This window comes from Corvus cornix, chromosome 2, assembly GCF_000738735.6.
Source record: "Corvus cornix cornix isolate S_Up_H32 chromosome 2, ASM73873v5, whole genome shotgun sequence".
In the NCBI taxonomy this organism is placed as follows: Eukaryota; Metazoa; Chordata; class Aves; order Passeriformes; family Corvidae; genus Corvus; species Corvus cornix.
The window spans coordinates 153,993,363-154,017,167 of NC_046333.1; the positions used below are offsets into that span (position 1 = coordinate 153,993,363).

Consider the following 23,805-nt stretch of genomic DNA (forward strand, 5'->3'; position numbering starts at 1 on the left):
GCTGTCCAGGAAAGCTGTGGCTGCCCCATCCTTGGAAGTGTCCAAGGCAACCTGGGATAGTGGCAGGTGTCCTTGCCTGTGGCAGGGGGTGGAACCAGACAAGCTCTAAGGTCCCTTCCAACCCATCTATTCCATGATTTCATGACTCTGTGCCAGGCTGTGTATGCCCAGAACACATGTGTAACATGGGGCTCTGTGTGTGTCTGCGGGGTGCCAGGGGGGGAAGGAGGGGCATCACACATCCTGGCAGAGCACTGATGACACAGGGAGAACAAGGAAAGCCCAAGTACGTGCAAACTGATGGGGTCACGAGTGACAGCACAGAGCAAAGAACTGGAAAGAAGCAGAAGACAGGAGATTAGAAAGGGAGGAACAAACCCAGTGGTACTTGGAGAGAACATGGGTTAGTGGGGCTGAGCTCTGTGTGTGGGACAGTGCAGAATTTCCCCTGCAGCACAGGGGCCTCTGGAGACAGAACCTGATCACATCATTGTGCCCATTCCAGAGCTAGTGAGGAGAGACCTTGAGACCACTGGATCCTCCTGGGAGATCTGTGGCAGCAGGGAATTGTCTTACAAAAAGGAGCACATTAGGGTGACTGATTCCAGCCCAAAGCATCAGCCAGGCACTTCTCCAAGAACTGCACAAAAAGCTGTGCCTCGGCACTGGAAACAAAGTGGAACTGAAGCCCTGGTCTGCCAAACTTAAACCCAGAAAGGCTGGATCTGACAGCTCAAGCAGCTTCTCCTTGACAGGTATTCCCTCCTTGGGAAGACTCTTCTTTTGCTAGCCTCATTTGCCATGGACAAAAAGAGACTGAAGGTTTGGGATGAGAGGTCTCTCTTCTGCCCACAGTGGACAAACCCATGGTGCTCCACACTCACTAACCCTCCTACAGTGTCATGTGAAACTTACTGTGCCCTGAGCAACTCCAGCCACATCCTAGCTGGCCCAAGACCATGGGCAGATAAACAGTAACATTACAGGAGCAAACCATACCATCACATCACCTAAAACCATCCTCTCCCCTCCCAGCATTTTTCAGGTTTATCTGCTGGCAATGCCAAGCTCCTGGAAGAGCAAAGTCCTAAGACTGGAGCTGCACACCTGGGACATCAGCAATGTATGTCCCTGCATGGACTCTGCTTCCAAAACTCTGCATGGACAACATCCTGTTTCTCCTTTTGACACCCACCTTAAACAAAGCTTCTATTACAGCATTCCTTGGATACAGTCATGCCTAGGCATGGATCAGAGCTGACAGATCTCAGAAAGCCTTCCCCATCATGTGAGGAATGAACCTGGGAAGTAGAGGCACAAGGGAGTGAAACCCTTGCATGTCTCACTGGGAAGGGATGGCAGATTGGGCACTCCCCCTCTCCAAGCACAGTGATGTGGATTTCCAGGAGAGGCCTGGCAGGAGGTCTGAAGACCAAGAATAAGTTTGTGCAGGATGTCTGACACTGTGGTGCTCGCACAGGGTCACACTGATGGCTGGTTTTGGCTCTAGTTCACACTGACAGCTTTTCCTGAGACAGAGATGTGTGATTACAGCCCTCTGAGCACCTGCAGCACAAGGAACTCGGTGGTCTCTCCAACCTCATAAGGAAGGACATGGCAGGGCAAGGCAGTCCCTAAAGAGGCTCCAAGACAGCCGGAGGGAGACTTTGGACAAAGGCCTGGAGTGACAGCACCAAGGGGAATGGCTTCCCACTGCCAGACAGCAGGGTTAGAGAGGATCTTGGGAAGAAATTCTTCCCTGTGAGGGTGGTGAAGCCCTGGCACAGGGTGCCCAGAGAAGCTGTGTCTGCCCCATCTCTGGATGTGTTCAAGGCCAGGTTGGACAGGGCTTGGAGCAGCCTGGTCTAGTGGAAGGTATCCCTGCCCATGGCATGGAGTGGAACTGGATGTTTGTGATGGCTCCTTCTCACCCAAACCATCCTGGTGAGATGTGAGATGCTAATCTCAGAGAAAATTTGCTCAAAGCCCCAGAACATCAGTCCAGCTCTCACTGAGGATCCGCTTTGCACTTCTCCATTCTCGGAGCCTCCCCAGGAGCAACAGCAACATGATCATCCATGTCAAGTACAAACACTGGAATTGCTAAGTGGAATCACACTTCACAGTAATCCCTCCAGTCTTATCTAAAACCCTGTTCCTCTCCAAGCCTCATCCAAACCCCCAAAGAGACAGTTCAGACTGTCCTTTGAATGTCTCCTACAGGAATATCAGGAGAAGAAAAACTATCATTAGTTATAGGAGCAGCCTGACTAGTTTTTGGAAGGAATTCTATGACACAGTAAATGCCTGGACTAGCTTCAAGTCTTAAGTTCTGAGTTAGGAAGACTTCTTTCTTCCAGAACAATTTTTAGTCACTCTTTCATAGCTGATGAAACAGCTCATGTGGGTAAGAATGGCCTCATCCTGTCAGTGTCTTGGCTGCAGCACAATTTCCAGCCCAGCAACACTGGAAATACGAAATTCCATTTTTTGTTTTGGGTATGTGACCTTGCAGCTTCAATAACACCATTTTACATGGGTTAGGAAGAAGGCTGAGGGAAGGAACACACCCACCACAACACATAGCTGTGGCAGTGTTCATCATGAACTCCCCATGTCCATGGCCATGCAGGCATTGTGGGAAGCTGGCTGCCCTCTCCCCTGGGTGCTGACAGAAGTGGACAAGCTCAGCCAAGCCACCAGTGCTTTGCACTGCTTGAACAGATCCTACATAACCTCCCTCAACATCTGCCTTTGAAGGGGTCCCTTATTCCCTGGTTTTATTCCCTTTAGGCCCCAGACACACAGCAGCTCCCCTGCTCTGGCCCAGCACAGGAGCAGTGAAGCTCTGGCTCACCGTGCTGCCCTCCACATGGCCCGTTTCTCTGCTTCCAGAGCCCGGCGTTCTGCTGGAGACAGCTCCTTCTCCTGCCCGCTCAGCAGCTCTGGGCTCTGCATCCGCAGCCGCTCCTGGTGCCGCCGCTCAGCCTTGGCCGTCCGCACTGGGGCCCCGGGATCCGCCATGCCCACGAGCGACGGGCTCAGCCTGGGCAGAGAGAGAAGCGGTGACAGGGAGGCTGCCTGTGGCCACCACAGCTCCCTTGCCTGGGAGTGGCAGCTCCAATCGCCTGCTCAGTGCCACATCCACAGGCTGCCGTGGCATGTGGGAGGACACAGAACACAGGCAAGTTTCTTGTAAGGAGTTTCTGGCTGGACGGGGCTTGGACTGACTGTCCTTGGAGCAACCCCTGAACGGCAGGGGGGTGAAACCAGATCGTCTTGAAGGTCTCTCCAACCCAACCCATCCAGGGATTCTAGGAAGTTGGGTCTTCCTCCACCAAATCCTTCCTTTGCAGCCCCTGGCTGCTACAAAAGGAGATACTATCCAGTCCCTGCCCCAGCTGCCCCACTCACCCTGACATGGAGTTGGTTCTCTGCTCAGACTTGATCCCCTCTTCCAGGGAATTCCTCTGTGAGCTGCTGTTCTCACCGTGCTCCAAGGGCCTGGAGAAAAAACCCCTCTGAGCTGCAGCACCACAGGCTGCACACCCAACGAAGGGTGGGACAGGTCCACCCCCAGAAAGCAACAACAGGTTCAGGGTGAAGTCACACCCGTCCATGGCTTTGCTCAGCAGCTCGTCCACCATTGCTGTGAGCATTCCCGTGGGGATCTCCTGAATGTCCATACTGGTATCAGAGCCCATTTCCTAAAGCAGGAGGTCAGCCAGCCACTAACACACACACACACACACACAGACAGAAGCTTTTCCTCAGTTTTTCTAATAAAAGTATTTGCTGGGCTTTCTTTTCCTCCAGATCTTACCCTTCAGTCCCGGGAACTTGGACCTCACACTTGGGTTTGTTAGATGTGGCACAAAGGAATTGCAAACAGAGGAGCCCAAGAAAGATTCGCCTTGGAAACACTAGTCACCTGATCCTGATTTTATACCTTCATTAACAGATTAATTTGATCATTACAAGTTCTTCCACGAGATGGGCCATGGAGCTGCTCTGAGGGCTAGGACCTGGCTGGGAGAGCTGGGGGTGTTTGGTTTATAGTGACACTCAGCCCTGATTTTTACTGCTCAAGTTCATTTTAATTAAATTTCAGTTTATCTTCCAGCATGAGAAATATTTCAAGAAACACAACTTCAGTCTCTTCCACTGCCTCCCCTGCATTCAAGTGTAAATAATAAGACACTAAAAGTCATCTGATAGATCCAACCTTCCTGTTCTTCAGCATCCTGTGTTTCAGTATAAAAACAGGAAGGAAAAGTGGGACTTCCCAGAGAATCAAGGAGCTGCATTTGAGTGCTTTCCTCCTTGGAGCTGCCTCAGCACAGAAGGGGCAAGGAAAGTCTCAGGGCATCATTATGTGAGAAGTTCTTCAACTGAGACTGGCCAGAAAAACAGAGAGAAATGAGATTCCACATGCCAGGGTGTTTTTTGCCACTGTGACTGAAAAGTTTTTGTGGAGAGGAGAATGTCTGTCCCAAAGATTTCAAAGACAGATAAGGACAGCTTCAGCTTCACTCCAGTGCATTATTCATTTACCTGTAGCCTTTGAGAACCCTTTTCTCATTCTTTTCTCAGTTCTACACCCAAGAATTAGAAAAAAAACCATCAAGGTAACCTGGAGGCCAAGTTCCAGAGAACAGGGAAACAAAAGCCTAAAAAAACTCCAAACCTGTTTTAGCATCACTTTATCATTCAGCTTATCTGGAATCATCTCTCTGTAAAAATCAACCTCTCCACATATCCTTGGGCACAGCTGACGGAGCTGCTCCCTGACAAGAGCGAGCTGGAAAACTTGGCCTTTTCTATGCTGAAGAAGAAATCTTGCCCAGCCCTCTTCCCTGAGAATTCCTGGGACACCTCTGACACGTGCGTGGTGCAGGGCTGCCTGTGCTCCTGTCTTACCGAGCTGCTGGAGCCTGGATGCTCCTTCCGTTCAGCCTCTCGACCTTGTACTCGACGCCCTCGATGATGATGCTGGACTGCACAGCCTCAGGCACCTGCCTCACCTCCTCATCCTCCTCGGCTTCCTCCTCCAGCAGAAGGGCTCGCTGCTGCTGCAGCTTGCGGGCTGCCAAGGGAGACAGGAGCCAGCTGACACCACAAAGCATTCGCTGAACCCCCAAGGATGGGACCTCTGGGCAGGTCCTTACACTGAACCCCCCAAGGATGGGACCTCTGGGCAGGTCCTTACACTGAACCCCCCAAGGATGGGACCTCTGGGCAGGTCCTTACCCTGAACCCCCAAGGATGGGACCTCTAGGCAGGTCCTTATGCTCCTCATCCCTGCAAGTCTGGGCTGGGTTCAGTCTATTCCCTCTCCATGGACACCTTTGTTCCTCCACACTTCCACTAATGCTTCAGATGAAACAAACTGCATCATTTCCTCAGTCCTCCTTCCTTTATCCACCAAGCTTCCATTCCTGGACACTCTAGGGGCAGATTTCCAGCAGCTCCTCATGCCCAGTGTTGTCATTCTCAAACTGGAAACTGAGTACAGTCTCTTCTGCCCTTTTCCCAGAGGGAACAGCCCTGGGAGTCTGCATCTCCCCACTGGCCTTCTGGAGGAACCAAGGCCTGGGGTGATGGGTCCCACACATGGCAGTGGCCCTGGGAACCATTACGCTGGTGAACACAAGTCACGAGAGGGTCAGGAACACGAGGAGACAGAGAGCAGGTGGCTCTCTGAGGCAGGTGTCCTGCAGGTTACCAGTCCCCAGGGCTGTTCCTCAGGGCTCAGGCCTGGGACCAGTTCTGGGCAAGATTTTTATTAATACTTTTATCTGGCTGCGGGAGCTGAATGCAACAGTAACACTTTGCTGATGATGCCAAACTGGGAGGTGCTGGTGACTCTCTCAAGGGCCATGAGGCCTTGCAGGAGGATCCAGACAGGCTGGAGCATTGGGCAACCATTAATGGCATGAAATTTAACCAGAGCAAATGCCAGGTTCCACAGCTGGGACAGCACCATGCCAGGTCCAGGTACGATTTGGAGAGGAGGGGCTGGAGAGTTCAGTAAAAACTCTTTTTTCCACTTCACATTGTTCCTCATGACCTCCTAAAACAACTCTCAAACAGGAGGAAATTACATCAAAAACGAGAGCAGCAATTTATCTCCTACTGCAAACCTAAAGCAGCACAGTGAGCACTGAGAGTCTGAGAGCTCTGCTGCCAGTCGTGAGTGAGGGTGCAGCTGGCACAGACTCACTGTCTGCAGTGGCTTTAAAAATGTTACTGAAGGGTTTACCAACTGCAGACATAGAGCTGCTGCAGAGTGCAGAGGAGGGATATGGGAATACTCCGAGGGCTGAAGCCCCTCTGCTCTGGAGACAGGCTGTGAGAGCTGGAATTGTTCAGCCTGGAGAAGAGAAGGCTGCTGGGAGAACTTACTGCAGGCTTCCAGTACCTACAGGGGCTCCAAGAGACCTGGAGAGGGGCTTTGAACAAGGGCCTGGAGTGACAGCACAAGGGGGAATGGCTTCCCACTGCCAGAGGGCAGGGTTGGATGGGATGTTGGGAAGAAATTCTTCCCTGTGAGGGTCCTGGCACAGGGTACCCAGAGCAGCTGTGGCTGCCCCATCCCTGGAAGTGTCCAAAGCCAGGCTGGATTGGGCTTGGAGCCACCTGGTCTAATGCAATGTGGCCTTGCCCATGGCAGGAGGTAGGACTGAGTGAGCTTTAAAGTCCCTCCAACCCAAACCATTCTGTGATTTCATGATACAGGACACCCTGAAACTACAGCACTTCCACCAACCCAGAAAGCATCAGTGGAGCATTCACAGAATTCTTCAACATTCACTTACTTCAAATTATTCCCAGGCCTTACAGTAACCACCCATGGGCTTCTGGAAGTGCTGCATTTCCACAGGAAAGGAATCACTTAACAGGACAAATTTCTGTGCACATATTCCTATGTACCTTCCTCCTCTTTCATTTTCTTCAGGTCATCCTCCCCCACCAAGGACACACGCTTGGGAGGCTTGTCCAGGTGCTGCTGCTTCACCTCAATCTCAAAATACTTCTGCCTCTCACGGAAGGACCTTTGCTCAGGGCTGTGCTGTCCCCCAGGGCTGTGTGTGGCCATCTGCAAGAGCCACACTGCTGCCCACAGGCCACCCAGGCACACCACTGCCCACGGGTCACCCAGGCACACCACTGCCCACCAGCCACCCAGCCACTCCAGGCTGCCCACAGGCCACCCAGCCACACCACTGCCCACGGGTCACCCAGCCACACCACTGCCCATGGGTCACCCAGCCACCCCAGGCTGCCCATGGGTCACCCAGCCACACCCACTGCCCACAGGCCACCCAGCCATGGCACCCTCCCAATGTCACCCCAACCCTTACTCTGCCACCTGCCCCACACTGTTCTCCTCCTCCTCCCCAGCCCTCCCACACTGTGACCCCATCTCCCCATCCACAGCCTCCATGACTCCCACCTTCCTTCCAGCCCCAGCGCTCACCTCCAAGGCCATTTTGGTGTTTTCTGTGCTGCTCTGACCAGACAATTCCTAAGAACAGAAATAAACAGGCATGTTCTAAAAAGAAAGTTTCCAGCCACTCCCCAGCCATCCTCCAGCCATGTGTCCCCAAGGCCAGACCAGATGACACAGGCTCCTGAAACTGTCCCAGAATTCGCACAGATTTAACAAGGTTTAACAACGATCAGGAATGAGGATTTATGTTAAATTGAGGGTTAAACAGAACATGGTGTGACAACTTCTGAAAGGGCAGAAACTGAAAAACACACACAAAACAGGAGCAGGGGCTGAGCTAGAGCTGGAGGGGGTTCACAGGAGCTGGCGGGAGTTCACTCACACTTTGCTTACATCAAAGACAAAACCGCCCAAAATTTACTTTGAAGAAGCAGAGATGCCATCAGAAAGAACGAAATCTGTAATAAACTGGGATGCGTAACAGAATACTGGATGAGTAGAAGTACAGGGGGAGGAAACTGATCCACAAAATCTATCTGTGAACCAGGAATCCATAGGAATAAACTGAGAACTGCAAATGAGTTATGGAAAAGAAGAAAGTTTTATAATTAGACAAACTGAAAGGACCCACAAAAAGAGAGCAAGGAGATGACCTCTGGCTTTATCCAAACATACTCCAAAAACTAATTCACAATTCAGAACTTGAGTGGATTGGCTTGAGCAACCTCCTACAACTTTGGAGGCATTTGAACAATGCTCTCAGGCACATGGTGGGATTCCTGGGGGTGTCCTGAGCTGGACTCGATGATCCTTGTGGGTTCCTTCCAACTCAGGATGCTCCAGGATTCTATGGTTCTTACACCCAAGGCTGCCCTATTTTGCATGGGGGACTGAGGCAATGACCTCCATGGCCTCACCTAGCCCAGACTGTACCATGATCCAACTACGTGGAGGGGAAAAGGAAGAGTTACAATGAAGATCAAAATCTATTCAAAAGTATTTCAGCACAGGTTTAGACTGGCCCTGCTTGGAATTTCAGAGTTCCTTTGCATGAGAACAGCATGGTTGTACATCAGTACCCCAATGTCTGGGGAGAATAACAACGCCATGAGATTCCATGAGCTTCCAGGACCTGATACAGACAGGACTCTGCCAGGATGACCCATCTGCATCATGAACAGACTCCAACTTCCACAGGACCTCAACATGTCCCTCCTCTACAGCAGCTTTTTTTGGAGGGAACAAATCATCACCTCCTTCCCTTCTCACCTCTGGCAGCTCGCACCTGTGCTGATGTTACCCCCAGCAGCTCGAGTTACCTGTGTCCCGAGCAGTGGGTGGGACAGGGGCACGGCTGCGAAGGTCTTGTAGGCCTGCTTGACATTGATGGGGACCTCGTCGGGGGAGGGTGGCGACGGTGGCGATGGTTTTTGCTACAGGGACAGACAGGAGGTAAAGGTGAGCACAGGTGGGGTGGAAAAACCCACACGGGGGAAACACAGCCCAGCTCTTGGCCCGCAGAGCCTGACGAGTGGAATATGGAAAGGAATATGTTAGGGAACATGTAAGGAATGTGTAAGCCTTGTGAAGGCTGCTCCTGAGCCTTGGGCAGGAACACGAGGAGCAGAGCACTGCACACAGACTACACACAGCAGCACAAGGATCACAGCCCCATTCTATTGCCTGGATGGTGAAGGAGGAGTGGCACAGGTCTTCACTGAGCTGATAAGAATCTTGTGACAGATCCTTTGGCCAAAGGCACATTGCTGTCCCAGTCCTTGAGGATATCCACCCAATTCAACCAGCAAGTGCCTACCTGAATCAGGGTTTTTTGGGCTAGAACAGGACAGCTACACATTGACTCTGACTCTAGGGCTGAACAAGATTCCCTCTAGCGGAAGGTGTCCCTGTCTTTAAGGTCCCTCCCAACCCAAACCACCATGTGATTCCACAATCTGATCCAGGGATCTGTGATCTGGAGGAGATCTGCCTTTGATCTCAAATTTTCCCTTTGCAGAATTAAACTTACTGAGAAACATCTGACAAGCCCTGAGGGGACCTTCCTACTGCTTGTGTCTGTCTTTGCTGGTCCTTTCCTCACCCACATTCCCTGTGACCCTTCCTGCCACGTCTGGGGGGAAGCAGCACTGGGGTCACCTGCTGAAAGCATCACAGAAATGTAAGGAGTGGGGGGCAATGACACCACAACCTTCCTTCTGCTGGAAAGTAAACCCCCTTTAGCTGTTCACCCCTCCAACCTTCCAGCTGCACTAATCCATTTCCAGGCCCTTCTGGTTCTTCTTAGTCCTGCACTAGGGCTAAATTATGCTGTTTGATGATACTCCTTCTGCATGGGCTGGAGGACAGCACAGTGAGATCAGAAGAGACTGTAAAATGTGAACCTTGTCCAATCCCATGGATCCCGTACAGCTGTTTGCCTGCAAACCAGGTCTCTTTTGGTATCACATTGTACAAGCTCCAGTAGGGAGAGAAGGGCTGGATTCATGGAATCTCACCCAGGATGGTTTGTGTGGGAAGGGACTTAAAGCCCATCCAGTCCTTCCCCCCTGCCGTGGGCAGGGACACCTTCCACTATTCCTTCCACTTTTATATTGGAGGAACACATGTCTTCTGTCATGACAAAGACCAAATACCCGAAATTTCTCTCCCATCAACAAACAGCCCCAGGAATATGAACCTTTCAAAACTAATCATTTTGCAAACCATAAAACCCATTGGCAGGATGGTATTGGCTTTTGCTCCAAGGTGCCAGACATCAACAAAGGTTCTGTAAGATTTATGTCTCCATAGAATTCAACACCTCACAGATATGGCTCTAAACTGGTATCTGGTCTGGGGATTTTGGCCACAAAAGCTTCAGCAGCGCAGACTCCTGGGACAGGGTCATGGAGCCATGGGGCAGCTGGGGAGGCCCAGAGAAATAAACAGGATGCACTGACCTGGCTCTGCCTGTGAGGAATGTGGGCTCCTTCTCAGAGAGCCCAGACTGGTGCATGGACACCACCAGCCTTAGCTCAGGCACGTGGTCATCAAAGCACAGAGTCACCTCTGGGAGGGTGTCCTGCCCCCACAACACTGGCACTACAGCCACCCAGGGCAGACACATGGCTTTCAGGGAGGAAACCCCAGGCCACTTACAGAGCTGTGGATCCTGAAGCATGGCTCGGGCTGCTGGAAGGGGTTGGGGCTGTCCCCCTCCTCCGCACTGTGTGAGGCACCACTTTGTCGCACGCGGGAGAGAGGCTGAATGACGCCAGGCTTGGTCTGCTCATGCCAATGCCCCAGGACAGGATGGGGAAAGGCAGAGGAAGAGAAGAGGAGGGAGAAAGAGAGAAGAGAAATGAGCAGTTAGGGCAGTGCGGTGTCTGCCATGCAGGTGAATAAACAAATTGCTAATCCATGCACCCCCGCTCCTTTCCTCCACTGTGCTGCCTGCTCCAGCTGCTGGCAGGGAGAGCTCTTGGAGCCAACACCAAAAAGACTCAGCCAATGAAAGGTTACACAGGACCAGTAGATTACAGAGAAGGCCAGGACACAAGGAAGCACCTGCCATACCAGCAGCAGCTACAAGGGTTTGCAGGGTATGGTAAGTGTGACGAAGCTCGGAAAATGTGAGCACCAGGGATGGAAGCAGGGAAACATCAGCCAGGAATGGGAATGGGCAGAAGCTGTGGATGGAAGTGAACAAGACCGAGTCAGAGCTCTGACTAGAAATGCAGTTATTGGAGCAGAGACAAGAGTCTGAAACTTCTAGATGTCACCACCACTGCTGGATGTCGTGTGAAAGTGAACAAAGCATCTTCAACTAGAGAAAGCGGCAGCAGCAACTGGGTAAGCCAGCAAAACCTGCAGGAGGTGAAGCTGCGAGGCAAAACAGGAGTAAAAGCTGCAAAAACAGTTGTGTTGGGTTTTCATATGGACCATATTTAAGACCTGATGCATTTGTACAAACTTGAGGCAAAGTGGAGGACTGGAGGAGACAGAGTAGGAGCCAACAGGAGGAAGAGACAAGCTGCATGTGTTGGGGGATGCACAGGGACACCACAGTCAGAACTCACGGCAGCTGTACTCACTGATTTACTGTCATCCTGCGAGGTAATGAAGTTAATGGAAGCCTGCAAACAGAAATACAGGGGTAAATCTGGAGTCCACCCTGAACGCCTTCAGTTTACCCCTGCCCCACTGCCCACCTTGTATGGGGAGCTCCAGGTCCCACAGAACCCCTGCCCCCCCATACCTGCTTCTTCGGTGAGGACAGGCCAGAGCCCACCTCCAAGAGCCTCTCCCAGCACCTCTGCTATGTAAGGAGGCCCTTGCAGCTCTCTGCACATCTCCAAACTCTGACCCCAGCTCTTGGATAGTCCTGGCCCATGGGCACAGCCCCTGCTCCTGGTCCCTGGGCACACCTCCAGGTCCTGGCCTGTGGTCACAGTCCCTGCTCCTGTCTCCTGCTCACATCCCCAGCTCCTGGTCCCTGGGCACATCCCCTGCTCCTGGCCCATGGCACATTCCCTGGGCACATCCCCACCCTCCGCACTTGCCCCCGAGCCCGAGCAAAGCCATCCCACCACAGCTCCTCCCCAAAGCGCTCGCAGGTGCCATCACAGCAGCGACACACGGGGAGCAGCCCCTCGTGCCTCGGGTGCCATCAGGGTGCTGCTCCCCCAGTGAGCCCCGGGGGAGCCCCAGGGGAGTCCCAAGCCCCCACGGGGACATGGGGCCAGAGGAGGGGGCGCGGGCAGCGGGAGCAGCCGGAGCAGCAGCGCACACCGCACACCAACAGCACTTACAAAGCGCGTCTCCCTGCCGGCCAGGTGAGGAGGCCGGGGGGCTGCGGGCACCTGGAGAGGGGCATCGGCGGGGGAGAGAATGGGAGAGAAAACGGAGAGACTGGGTTTTCCGCAGGAGAGAAGCAGAGAGATTGCAGCAGCTGGAGCTGGTAGGGTCCCCACCACAGGGGAAGCCCCTCTGCCCTGCTTGGCACACACAGATCCACCACAAACACCTCCTACCTCCCCCCACCCCCTTGCAGAACTTGAGGCCAAGCATGACCATCACAATGCCAACTCAGGACAAAGGATTCCATTTCCCTCAAGGAATTCTCTGAAATAAGCCCATAAACTCCGGCTGAACTACAAGATATTGAAACCAAAGAATTAACATTAAAAATAGATGGAGCCAGAGAATAAGAGACAAAATTCCTCAGAGCTTCTGCTCTAGAGCAACAATCTGAAGGTCAAGACTCCTAACCCCCAGACAAAGACAGATCTGGGAGTGTTCAGCCTGGAGAAGAGAAGGCTGCAGGGAGACGTTAGAGCCCCTTCCAGTGCCTTAAAGGGCTCCCAAGACAGCTGGACAGGGACTTTGGACAAGGGCCTGGAGTGACAGCACGAGGGGGAATGGCTTCCCCCTGCCAGAGACGGGATTAGATGAGATTTTGGGAAGAAATTGTTTCCTTCAAGGGTGGTGAGGCCCTGGCACAGGTTGTCCAGAGAAGCTATGGCTGCCCCATCCCTGGAAGTGTCCAAGCCCTGGCTGGACAGGGCTTGGAGCAATCTGGGATAGTGGAAGGTGTCCCTGCCCATGACAGGGGGCTGGGATGAGATTGTCTCAAAGGTCCCTTCCCACTCAAACCATGCTGGGATTCTGTGAAAACTGATCTCAAAGAAAATTGACGCTTGTGGTAAAAGGAAAACTTAAAAATAACCCAGCTGCTGTCAGAAATGCAAATAGGGAAACACAGCTAGAACAAAGTGCATTGAAATAGTTTAGCTATAACAGACAGTATCTTCTAATCTTGCTGTGTTCCTGATGAACACTCAGTTCTAAATGATCCAAGAACTGAGGGAGACAGGCTGAGAAGCAGCAGAAGACGGACTGAAGTGCTGCTCCTACTGCTTCCTACATGGTCCTGACCCTTCTCCTAAGCCTGTGTTAGCAGTCACCTCACCCCAAGGGGATTCTGTTCACCTCAAGAGCTCCTGTCCAGCTCTGAGAACTGAAATGGTTCACTGAAGACCAGGGAAGTGCCAGAGCTGGTGGGGAGAGCAGCTGGAGAACAGCTGGACTACAAAATGAAAGCAACAGACCCAAAATGAATAAGGACAGAGAACAAAGTACGAGTGGCAGTTCACTCCAGCCCCCAACATAAAACCCAGTAGTAGACAATGACTGTAAAGGGAAAATTTAAAAATCTATTTAAGTTCATTTAACTTCAAAAGGCTCAGCTGAGCTGTGACACCTCCTGCCATGGGATGGACAGAGGGATCAAAGACTCAGATATTGAAAAGGAAAGTTCAGAGATCATATAAGGAATATGAATGTCCAGGGAGAAAAGGTAACGTTTATAAAGAAAAAATAATCAGGAGTCACAAGAATTAAAGACACTTCCCATTCCAGAGGAAAACCCTCTGAGCAAGGAGCTGTAGCAAATCACTCCCTGAGGGCAGGGTCACCTAAAACTGGCTGCAGCTGGACCCTCCTGCCCAACAGTTCACGTGGGTCACCTCCAGTGTCACACACAGAACCAGGGATCCTCTGCAAGCCTGGGCAGCAGTGGGCAGCCCTGGTTTACAGACCCAAGATCATTTTCCAAATCCTGACTCCTCCATTTCTTACTACATACCAGTTGCTAGAATTAAAGAATCTCTGCACAAGGCACTGGTGAGACCATTCCCAAAAAATTCACAACTACATGTTGTAGCCCCTCCTCATCACCCTGCAATTAAGTTACCCCTCAGAGCTTATTTATGACCAGCTAATTACCATCCTGGCTCTCTGAGACATTTAGAAGGAGGGAGTTCTTCTCTTGCTCTCTGCTTGCCTGCTGCGCGGGATCCCCTCCACCTTGAGGGTGTCCCTCAAGAATGGAAATTGCCCTCAGCTACCTCTGTCCTTTATCCCTGAAGTGCCTCCCTGCCTTTCCCATATCACCTGTCCTGGGGACAGTCTCACCTGTGGATTACTGGGAGAATAGGGGGTTTCACGCCTGGAATTTCCTGTCCCAGACTCGCCCACAGGAGCCTGAAAGAGAGAAGACAAAGCTCAAGACAAAGCTTGAGTGTTACTCTGCAGCAGGAGGGGGTCTGTACACCCCAGGAGGCGTGGGACACCCTGGACACCCAGCGACGGCCCTTCCCCAGGGAGCAAGCTTAGCAGGGCCGAGCAGCACCTGGCACATGCCAAAAAGCACCAGAAACAGCAAGAGAATGATGTTAAACACTGGAACCAGGACCATATCCCAGTGCCCTGTGAGGCCAGCTGGATCAGGTTACAGCCTCTGCCTCACAGCGTGTCCCCGGAATCCTCTTTCCTGACTCTTCACAGCACTCTCAGGCAGGGTCACGGTGCAGGCAAACCTCCTGCTGCACAGACACTGAGCAAAAAAAGCCATTCCTGGCTGGAGGGAGACAGGGCTCTCCTCACTTCCAGAGGAACCTCTGGCTGAGCCAGCCAACAGCCCGGCCCAAGAGCTGAGCAGAGAGCAGCGTCCCAGGAACCACCTGCACTCTGACTGTGGAACGGAGGAGCACGTTTCAGATGCCTTAAGGTAGAAGCAGGTCATCTGGGATTTAGGGAACTATTTAGGCAAACCTACAGTTCCCAGTCACTAATACCACAGCCACACACATGCTCAGTTGATTCAAGTCAGTCTTGGGCAACAGTATTTTGACAGACCAAGCCTGAAGTGACTTGAAGTTTATACTGGAGCACAGATTCCAGATACCTTGCTCTAAGCTCACCTGGCTACACACCTGTGGAACTCCTACCAAGGAACTGAAACACCTCCAAGATCACTATAGCTGAGGGTTGGGTTTGTTGATTGGTTGGTTTATCCCCTGTGTATGGGGCTGTTTATGTGGAGTTGTTTTGCTTTTCAGACCTCCCAAAAGGCTGCTGAAAAAGGAAGAAGAGGAGAGCAACATGGTGCTCATCTGCAGGATGGTATCTTTGGATCTAGTCTGTGCTCCACCACAGGTTCCCTGTGCAACAGCAGGAATGTCAAATACAAACAGATTGCCAGAGCAGAAAGCAAAGTTCTCCCTTGAAATTCCAAAGTCTTAATCTACTGAATAGTGTCCCTTGGAGGAGCAGCTCCTGGGCTGCGGATCAACTGTGCTTTTCAGATGTCTAGGAAGGGCTGTGTTCAAGCCCAGGAATGGAAGTGTGGCACCAGCACTGATCTTCTACTAGTCCTGCCAGCTCCCTGCTGCCAGCTGAGCAGGCAGGGACGCCACTGCTCCCAGCCAGACCCAGAGGGACAGCGGGGAAGTCACAGATGCCATCCTGTCCCCTCAGCAGGGCCTGGCAGTGCACTAGTGGCTGGAGGATGACACACGGACCGCTGGGGACCGATGGCCCCTGTACGCAGCGCTGGGGGCACACAGGTTGGGGGAACCGGCCCATGGGCGCCGTGCTGCCCGGCACCGGGGTTTAGTAGGGTGCAGTGGCTCGACTGTGTGAGTGCATGCCACACGCTACACGCTGCTTGCCTTGGAGTACAGGCTGGTCTTCAGCACACCCCCCCTGCCATAGCCCAGGGGGGGCCCCCCCAGGCCAGCCGTGCCTGTGGCCTTGCCCCTGCGGTTGGCCACCACAAAGGGGTTCTCACTGAAGGGGATGGGCTGCGAGTCGATCAAACACTCTGGCGTCTCTGGCAGCTGCTCCTGGGACAAGGGACACCCCACGGGGTCCTGCTTGTCTCCCCGGGGCTGTTCTGCCCCGCTCGTGTGCTGGTGGGGAGGCGTGGGGTGCCGGAGGGGCCTGGTTGCGCCTGCCGCTGGGTCCGGGGACACTTCCCGGCTGTCCCATGCCGTGGGCAGGGACAGCACCGCGCAGTCACCCTCCATGCTGGAGCTGGGCTTAGCACACTGAACAGGCTGAGAGGAAAACAGAAGGATCAGAGAGAAATAAGGAGAACAAAGTAAAGAAGAGGAGGGAGAAAATACAGAGCAGCTGCTGAAGGACAGGGGAGAGAATTCCAGTGCTAATGCCCACACACCATCCCGACCCTCTCTCCTGCTCTACCACCAGTCTCTGACCCCCAATGTCACTTCCAGGAGAGGACCTTGCCATGCACACATACCCTGGGGAACTGACAGATACTCCCTGCGCTCCTCCAACTCACACACATTCCTGCAGCTGCTCCCCAGCCAAACTAATTTCCAGCACCTGTACAAGCACACGTTCCCCCCCGCTCACCTCAGCGCACAGAATCACAGAATAGTAGTTAGGGTTGGAAGGCACCTCTGGAGATCATCCAGTTCAACCCCCACTTCACTGAGCCCCACCGCCTACAGCCCAGCCTCTACTGTCACCCCAACGCTGCCACACAGTCACACAACACCCGCTCCCTGCACTTCCACCACACCTGCACAGGTGAACATGCTCTAACAGCCCCACTGCACCACAACACACCCAAAACACCAGAGCTCACTGCAGCAGACAGAGCACAGACCCTTTGGGTGGCTCTTGCTGATGGCAGGACTGAGGCAGTCCCAGCTCTGTTGGGGCTCAAGGCACGCAGCCCAAATGAAGCCCTGACCCTTCCTCTTAATGCCATAGAAGAGAGTTTGTTACCACAGCCAGAGCCTTCCTTAGGGGAGCAGTGAGAGTCAGAGAGCAAAGACCAAAGCTTCCACCCAAGTGCCTCCAGGGAGCAGAAAGACCTCTCCCGCTCAGAGCACATTCTTCAGGTCCTGTGTCATGGCAGTGGTCACCAAAATAGCTCTCAAGGGTGGGCTGGTGACTACAATGGCAGCTGGGAGGCTCAGGAATTTCAGAGGCCCTCCCTTAACCCCCAACCCAACCTCTGTGGTTGGCAGAGCCCTGGCTCATATCGTGTTTCCTCATCAGTGAAGCCTGTGCTACCCTGAGAAATTCTGCTGTTGTGGCTACGTGATTTTTCAGTGTAAAAACCCTACTTCTAACCACTTTTCCCCAGAGTGCCATAATGCCTGACAGCCAGTGGGGAGCCTCAATCCCTGTTTTGTTCTTGGACCCGACTGGAACTGGGCTGGATCTGTGTCTTGCTGTGAGCTCCAGCTCCTGCTGCAGTGTGTCCTCGTGCGGGATTCCTCCCTCCCCAGCCTCACTGGGGCCATTCCTGTCAGACAAGCCACAATTTCTATTTTGGGTAAGCAAAAATTTAGGCAATGCAGCGTGCTTTCCCAGCTTGCAGACAAGACAGACATGTGCTACCCTGCATCCTCCCTGGCACTGAAAGAAATCCAATCTTAAATCTGATGAACAAGTGAAAAAAAAGAATCAATGGCAAGAAACTGAAGAGAAATAGATTCAGAACAGAAAGCACAGGTTGCTAATTAACTAACCATGGTGACCTGGTACTGGGATATGTCAAATCTTCTCCATTTCTCATAGTCCAGAAAGCAAAACTGGACTTGAACCATTTTGTTGTGATCAGTCCCTCATGGGTCTGGCTTTCATTCCTGTTCAATGCAGAAGATAGAGACTGTAACAGCTCTTTCACTTCTCTAAGGGAAATGTCAGAGTCACAGAATCCCAGGATGGTTTGGGTGGGAAGGGACCTGAAAACTCATCATGTTCCACCCCCTTGCCATGGGCAGGGACACCTTCCATTAAACCAGGTTGCTCCAAGTCCCATCCAACCTGACCTTGGACACTTCCAGGAACAGGGTAGCTACAGCCTCTATCCAGATGCTGCAGTGCACTGGGTGCATGGCCAAAGAGCATCACTCAAACCAGCATTCCCAGGCTGCTTCCAATGGGAGTTTTCACTTTGGCTTAGAACAGTGGACAAACAGAACAGGCCTCTCACCAGCCTTTGTTAAATCCTGCTCACAAAGGGACCCAGATGTAGCAACACAGATCGATCCAAGACAGACAACCACCTGCTCCCTTCTCTGGGGACCATTCTTGGAGAATCCTTATGACTAATTCTACCCACAGTTACAGTGGTCAGTGGAGAGATCTACACCTCCTGTTCCACAGTGGACAGATGGACCTGCACCTCCTCCTGCTCCACAGCAAGAACAGCTCTTCGTGTCCCATGGTGAGGACAGGAACTGTTCCCTGCAGCTCCCTCACGGGGAACTATGCAGCAGTAAAAGACACCCAGTCACTGTTTAGAGGAGAACATATGTGGTGAGAATTGGCCTGGAGGCAGGAAGAAAAAGAAAACCACAATGGGAACAGGGCAAGAGCACCAGTCCTCTGGAGGTTGTCCAGAGATAAACGATCTGTTACTGACCTGCCTGCTCTTCCACTGGCCAGACTGACCCTGGCTGAGTCTTCCAGCAGTCACCTAACAAGCCAGGGCAGCTCCTGAAGGACCACCAGAACCTCCCTCTCCCTACACCAGAACCTCCCCGTCTCCACGATCCAGGCAGATGTACTTTTCAAACCAGAGCAAAGACAGGGCTGGTGACAGCTGCACAAACATAGGCACCCATGGACCCTTCCTTGTGATGGGACATTTATAGATGCCGCCCATCACCATGGCATTCCGGCGTGCTCAGCCCCACATTCCCGTGCCTGGCATTCCCAGGCTGACACCGGCTGCAAGGCACAAGCCCCACAGTGCTGCTCTGCTCTGGACCACACTCGAGCTGTCCCGCACGGAGGCAGCTGCTGCCTGGGGCTGACTCTCCCCCTCTTCCAGCTCCTGAGTTACACTTAGAGATGCTAAAAATAAACCTTTTCCTGATCCTGCTTTTTTCTGTGAACAGCAAAAGGGAAAAACCAAAACCTGGGAAGTGTGGGAACAAAAGGAGGCAGAGCTGGAGCCAAAGCAGAGCTGTTATTGGAGTAAGACCTGGAGTAACAGAGGAAAGGGAACAGGAGAGGAGACCTGTCTGCATGGAATGAGATGGAGACAGGAAAGGTGAAAGAGATGATCCTGAAATACCGGAATGGGAATGCAGAATGGGATGATGACAGCAAATGGAGATCTTGCTGCAACAGGAGGAAAGGAAAAAGACTGAGGATGTGTGAAGGAGCAGGCAGAAACCCGGTAGAATGGGGGTGATGCAGGAAAGATAAAAGGAAGAAAAGATGGAGAGGTGAGATTTTAAACAACACAGGAGAGAGGTAAATTTGTAATCTGTGAAGTTTGTGAAATCTGGAATTTCTCTTGGCCACTAAATATGAGGGACTGCCAGGCAGGACACAGGGCAGGAATGCCCATGGCAGGAGTCACAATACACAACAGGATACACAAGCCACGGGGCTCGATCACGACACACAGCCACAGCCACTTCACCTTCTGCAGGCCTGGGGGAATCTTGGCTTTAATAGAATCTCAGGGTAGTTTGGATTGGAAGGGACCCTGCAGACTAGCCAGTCCCACTCCCTGCCATGGGACACTTCCACTAGACCACCAGTGGTAGACACTTCCCCGAGAGGGATGGCTCCAAGCACTGTCCAACCTGGCCTTACACTTTTCCTATTTTCAATACTTTCAGCAGCCTCATCCCTCCTCTTTCCTAAACATCATCCCACCATGGATTTACAACTGAGCTCTGCACACAACACTGTCATCACTGTGTCAGGAAAAATCTTTCTCTCCCTCCTTGGCAGCTTTTTGGAGCCTCTTCCTTCCACAACAAATCCCTGAATTCTCCCACTCACAGCCCCTTCTCTCCCACCAGGCTGTTTCTTCTGCCTTGTTCCCAACTCTGCTTTTTGCAACTTCTCAAACTTTGCCTCTTCCCTTCCCAAAAGGCAAAGCCACCTGGCTCTTGCTCTCCTCATTTTCTTATTCCCATCTTTCTTTTGCAGCTACCTCCTGTTTCAGTGCCTGAGTCCCCCACAGTTCTGCTTCCCAGTTTTGCTTTGCAAAGGATGCTGTCACGTCCCACACCATGGCACAGGTGGAGGGCAGGTAATGGAACCACCATGGCCTTCTCTGTTGGGACCCCCACCTCCACAGCCCCTCGCTGCCTCCCCTGCAGGGACCCCTACCTCCACAGCCCCCCATGGCCTCCCCCCGCAGAAGCCCTCATCCCCCACTCACGCCACGGTTGCCTCTCTGCAGGCCACTGCTGGGCAGTGCTGCCAGGGTCCGGTAGTCCAAGCGCAGGGGTTCACTGGGGATGTTCTGGAGAGGGGTAGAAAAACACAAACACCAGGAAAGGTCAGGCCCAAAGTCAACTAAATCAATGAGAAAGACCAATAAAAAGGGAACCACCCCAGTAATAACCAGGCCTTATCTCCAAACTCATCAGAGTTCCCACTGCCTGGAAAAAGCTGGAATTGTTTGAAACACAACCATGTGAACTCATGGCAGGAGCCAGGCTTGAGAAACCCTGCAGAGAACGTGTCACTGTGGACCCCTGGTCACCCACTACTGCTCAGATCCCTCCACTCCTCCTGCCCCCATGTCCACTTCCTTATGGAGGAGAGAATGTGCCATACCTACGCGTTTCCTCCAACAGCATCCAGAACGGCTGGATCTGGACATGTTTAAGAAAGCAAGTCTGCAATTCCTCTACCGTTTCTTTTTTCAACCTTAACTCACACACACTGTACAACTTCGTTCAATTTTGCTTCCCATGTGTTGTCTTTCTAAGCCTAAATAGAAGCCAAAGTTTCTAACCCAGCCGTTTTCCTCAATCCCTTACACGCTTCTTCAGTTCTGATCTCTTATCCCCAAAGCCACATCCTTTTAGGGGAGGGAGTGGAAAACACAAGCTTTGGGGAACAAATTCTTTTTGGGGATTTCTCCAGCTTTCCAGTCTAGCTGTAGCCCTTTTCTGGGACTCTCCAGCCCTTCCTCTGTGCTGCTCACCTCCGCTTCCTCCTCAAGCTGCTGCGTGGCTGCCTCCCGCTCCCTACGCATCCGCTCCTTCAACAGGACAGAACAGAGCCAGAGCAGAGAGACAAGAGAGAGGCAGAGAGGTCACACATGCTGGGCAGGAACTGCTGAGGGAACAGACGTGCAGTGCCAGCACGAGGAGAGTGGGAGTAGAATCCCAGCACGAACAATGGGACTGGGGAAGGAGGAGCTGGAATTTGGCACTTGCACCATTATCACCAGCAGAATGGACAGGGACAGAACATGATCTGGGTGCCACAGGTGAGAGGTGAGAGCAGGTGTCCCCAAGATCCTCAGCAGGGACAATCCTGGGGAAAGTAAGGAGAGGTACAGTGCCCCCAAGCGTAAGCTATACCAGCACCAAGGGAGGGGAGGAGTTTGCTCATTGCTGGAAGAGACACCTCGATGGATCACAGACAGGACAGGCTGGAAGGGAATGGAAAAACAAACCTACAGAGCACAGGCCTTGCTGGCTTATAGCATCACATACAGAATGATGCAAATACAAAGGGTCAGAATGGTCTTGGCACAAGGTCAGCTCAGCACCAGCTGTCAGCCCGCAGTCACTCAGCACTGCAGGGACATTAGAGAGTGACCAGTGACTAATCCCAAAAGCTCCAGCCACAGGCTTGCTCCCAGGCTGCAAGAGGAAGGGAACAGCGTGGGACTTGTCCTAAGGACTGATTTCTGTGCACTGATATTTCTGACTTGTCACCCAGCACCTCTGGGCAGAGCCAGGCCTGGGGACAGCACAGCAGCATCCTTCCCTTCTCTTGTCATGGAACCCTCCCAGGTGCTCCTCCCAAGCAGGAATCACATGGTCCTGAAGTCCTGACACTGGGAGGATGGGAGGTGGAAGGCAGCTTAGAGGGAGTCAACTGAAAATTCTGCTGAGCATCTGGGCCCTGTTCTTAAACAGATTCCATGCATTACAGATTACCACTGTCCCACATCACCCCTTGACCTCCAAGCAAGAACATGCAGCATGAGAAGACACTAATGCTCTGGAGGATCACAACTCCCAAAAGGATATTCAGGGATCTTAAAGTTTATTCTGAATCTGGTTGTGCTTGTTTTGGCCAAGAGTTCTCTGTAGGGTGAAGGTTCCAGGTGACACTAATCTGGTGCATGACTGTTCTCTGAGGTCATATTCTGAGGAGTGGAAGGAGCACCAGTCAGCCCGGATGGAGCTGTGGCACACTCCAAATCCATCTCTGACAATATCTGGGGAGGACCTGGGTTAAGACTAGAAAAATAACTACAGCCACAGAGCCAGGAGAGAGCTCCAGGAATCAGTCCACAGAGACTCGGAGTTACTGACACTTCTGCTAGAAACTGAATTATCAGAGAACTGAAGACAAGAGGTGTCAGCAGTGAATGGGTTTGAAAACTTCTACCATGAGTAGAGCAAAGGAATAATTCCTCCCAGTTTTTCAGTTCACAGCCTGCTGTGGGCTGGAGACACGTTTGGTCTCTATTGCTCTTGTGCAAGAACGAACATGAAACATTGAAGAGTAAGAAAAATGGTCCAAAAATGGTGACAGAAATTACCAGGGATCTGGCACCAAGATGGGAACTTCCTTCAGTATTCCAGTGGCCACCAAGGAGTGCTGGCTCCATCACTGGGATAAATTTAATCATCAAAACCAGTTTTAGAGACATAATCCCAGATTCAAGGTTTAAAAGGCCCAGCAGAAAAACATGTCTTTGCCCATGGGCCTCAGGATCCCGGGAGGTCCAAGGAGCCTGGAGCATCCATTGCTGCCTCCTCCTGGCACATCAAGGGAAGTGGCACCAAAATACATCAGCATTTTTTAAAATGAGATATGGCCAAGGCTACTTCACAAATCTTAAAGGTTTTTCTGGGGTTTTTTTGACCCAAATATTTTTAAGTAATCTCAGTATAAATTTTGGCAAAATTTTTCTCTACCTGAGCCTGGACAAATGCCACCTGTTCAGCCCGAGCAGCACAGTTCGGTGCCACACTTGCTATATTCACAGGTGTTAGGAATGCTGATACTGACCCACAGTACCTGAAGTCTCCTGGAATGTATTTAAATCCATATATCCATATTCAAATCCATAAACTGCCAACATTAAAACTGGCAGGAATACCCTTTGCTCAAACAGAAACACAATGAAATCAGGTTTGCTGAAACCACATCAAACCACTCTGAGCTCCTTCCCAGGCAAGGAATGAGGCATTTTATAGGAAAAACCTAAATCTGATCTGAATTGCCTCTGCTCTGGGCTGAACCAAGAGAAATGCTGAGGTCCCTCCTATGCAAATTATTCAGGATGGTTTGGGTTGGAAGAGACCTTTCAGGGTCATCTAGTCCAAGCCCTGCAATGAGGGACGTCTCCAAATGGATCAGGTTGAAGACCATTCTGTAAGGTCATTTGACTTCCATCCAGAATTGCCAACCTCACCCTGCTCTTGTGGGGCAGCAAATGTAAACAAGCTCAGAAATTGCAACTGCAGAGAGAACCCAGAGAAACTTCAGGTGTATCTGAACCGGAAACTTGACTAAACACC

The 23,805-nt window shown here is 52.0% G+C and overlaps 1 protein-coding gene across 21 annotated transcripts in view; it reads right to left on the reverse strand.

Moving 5' to 3' along the window:
* SCRIB (scribble planar cell polarity protein) overlaps positions 1–23,805 on the reverse strand; it is a 97,256-nt gene that overhangs the window by 12,070 nt on the left and 61,381 nt on the right. For 7 of the 21 annotated variants that reach the window (XM_039548826.1, XM_039548827.1, XM_039548825.1 and 4 more), the window contains 13 exons: positions 21,243–21,299; positions 20,469–20,552; positions 15,967–16,353; positions 14,429–14,497; positions 12,265–12,315; positions 11,548–11,589; positions 10,613–10,738; positions 8,773–8,886; positions 7,481–7,528; positions 6,934–7,099; positions 4,921–5,086; positions 3,415–3,504; positions 2,858–3,046 (listed from right to left, as the gene is read on the reverse strand). In XM_039548826.1, coding sequence (XP_039404760.1) covers positions 2,858–3,046; positions 3,415–3,504; positions 4,921–5,086; positions 6,934–7,099; positions 7,481–7,528; positions 8,773–8,886; positions 10,613–10,738; positions 11,548–11,589; positions 12,265–12,315; positions 14,429–14,497; positions 15,967–16,353; positions 20,469–20,552; positions 21,243–21,299 — 1,589 coding nt within the window. The remainder of the gene's footprint in view (positions 1–2,857; positions 3,047–3,414; positions 3,505–4,920; positions 5,087–6,933; positions 7,100–7,480; positions 7,529–8,772; positions 8,887–10,612; positions 10,739–11,547; positions 11,590–12,264; positions 12,316–14,428; positions 14,498–15,966; positions 16,354–20,468; positions 20,553–21,242; positions 21,300–23,805) is intronic. The other 14 variants (XM_039548829.1, XM_039548824.1, XM_039548842.1 and 11 more) reach the window with 12 other exon arrangements.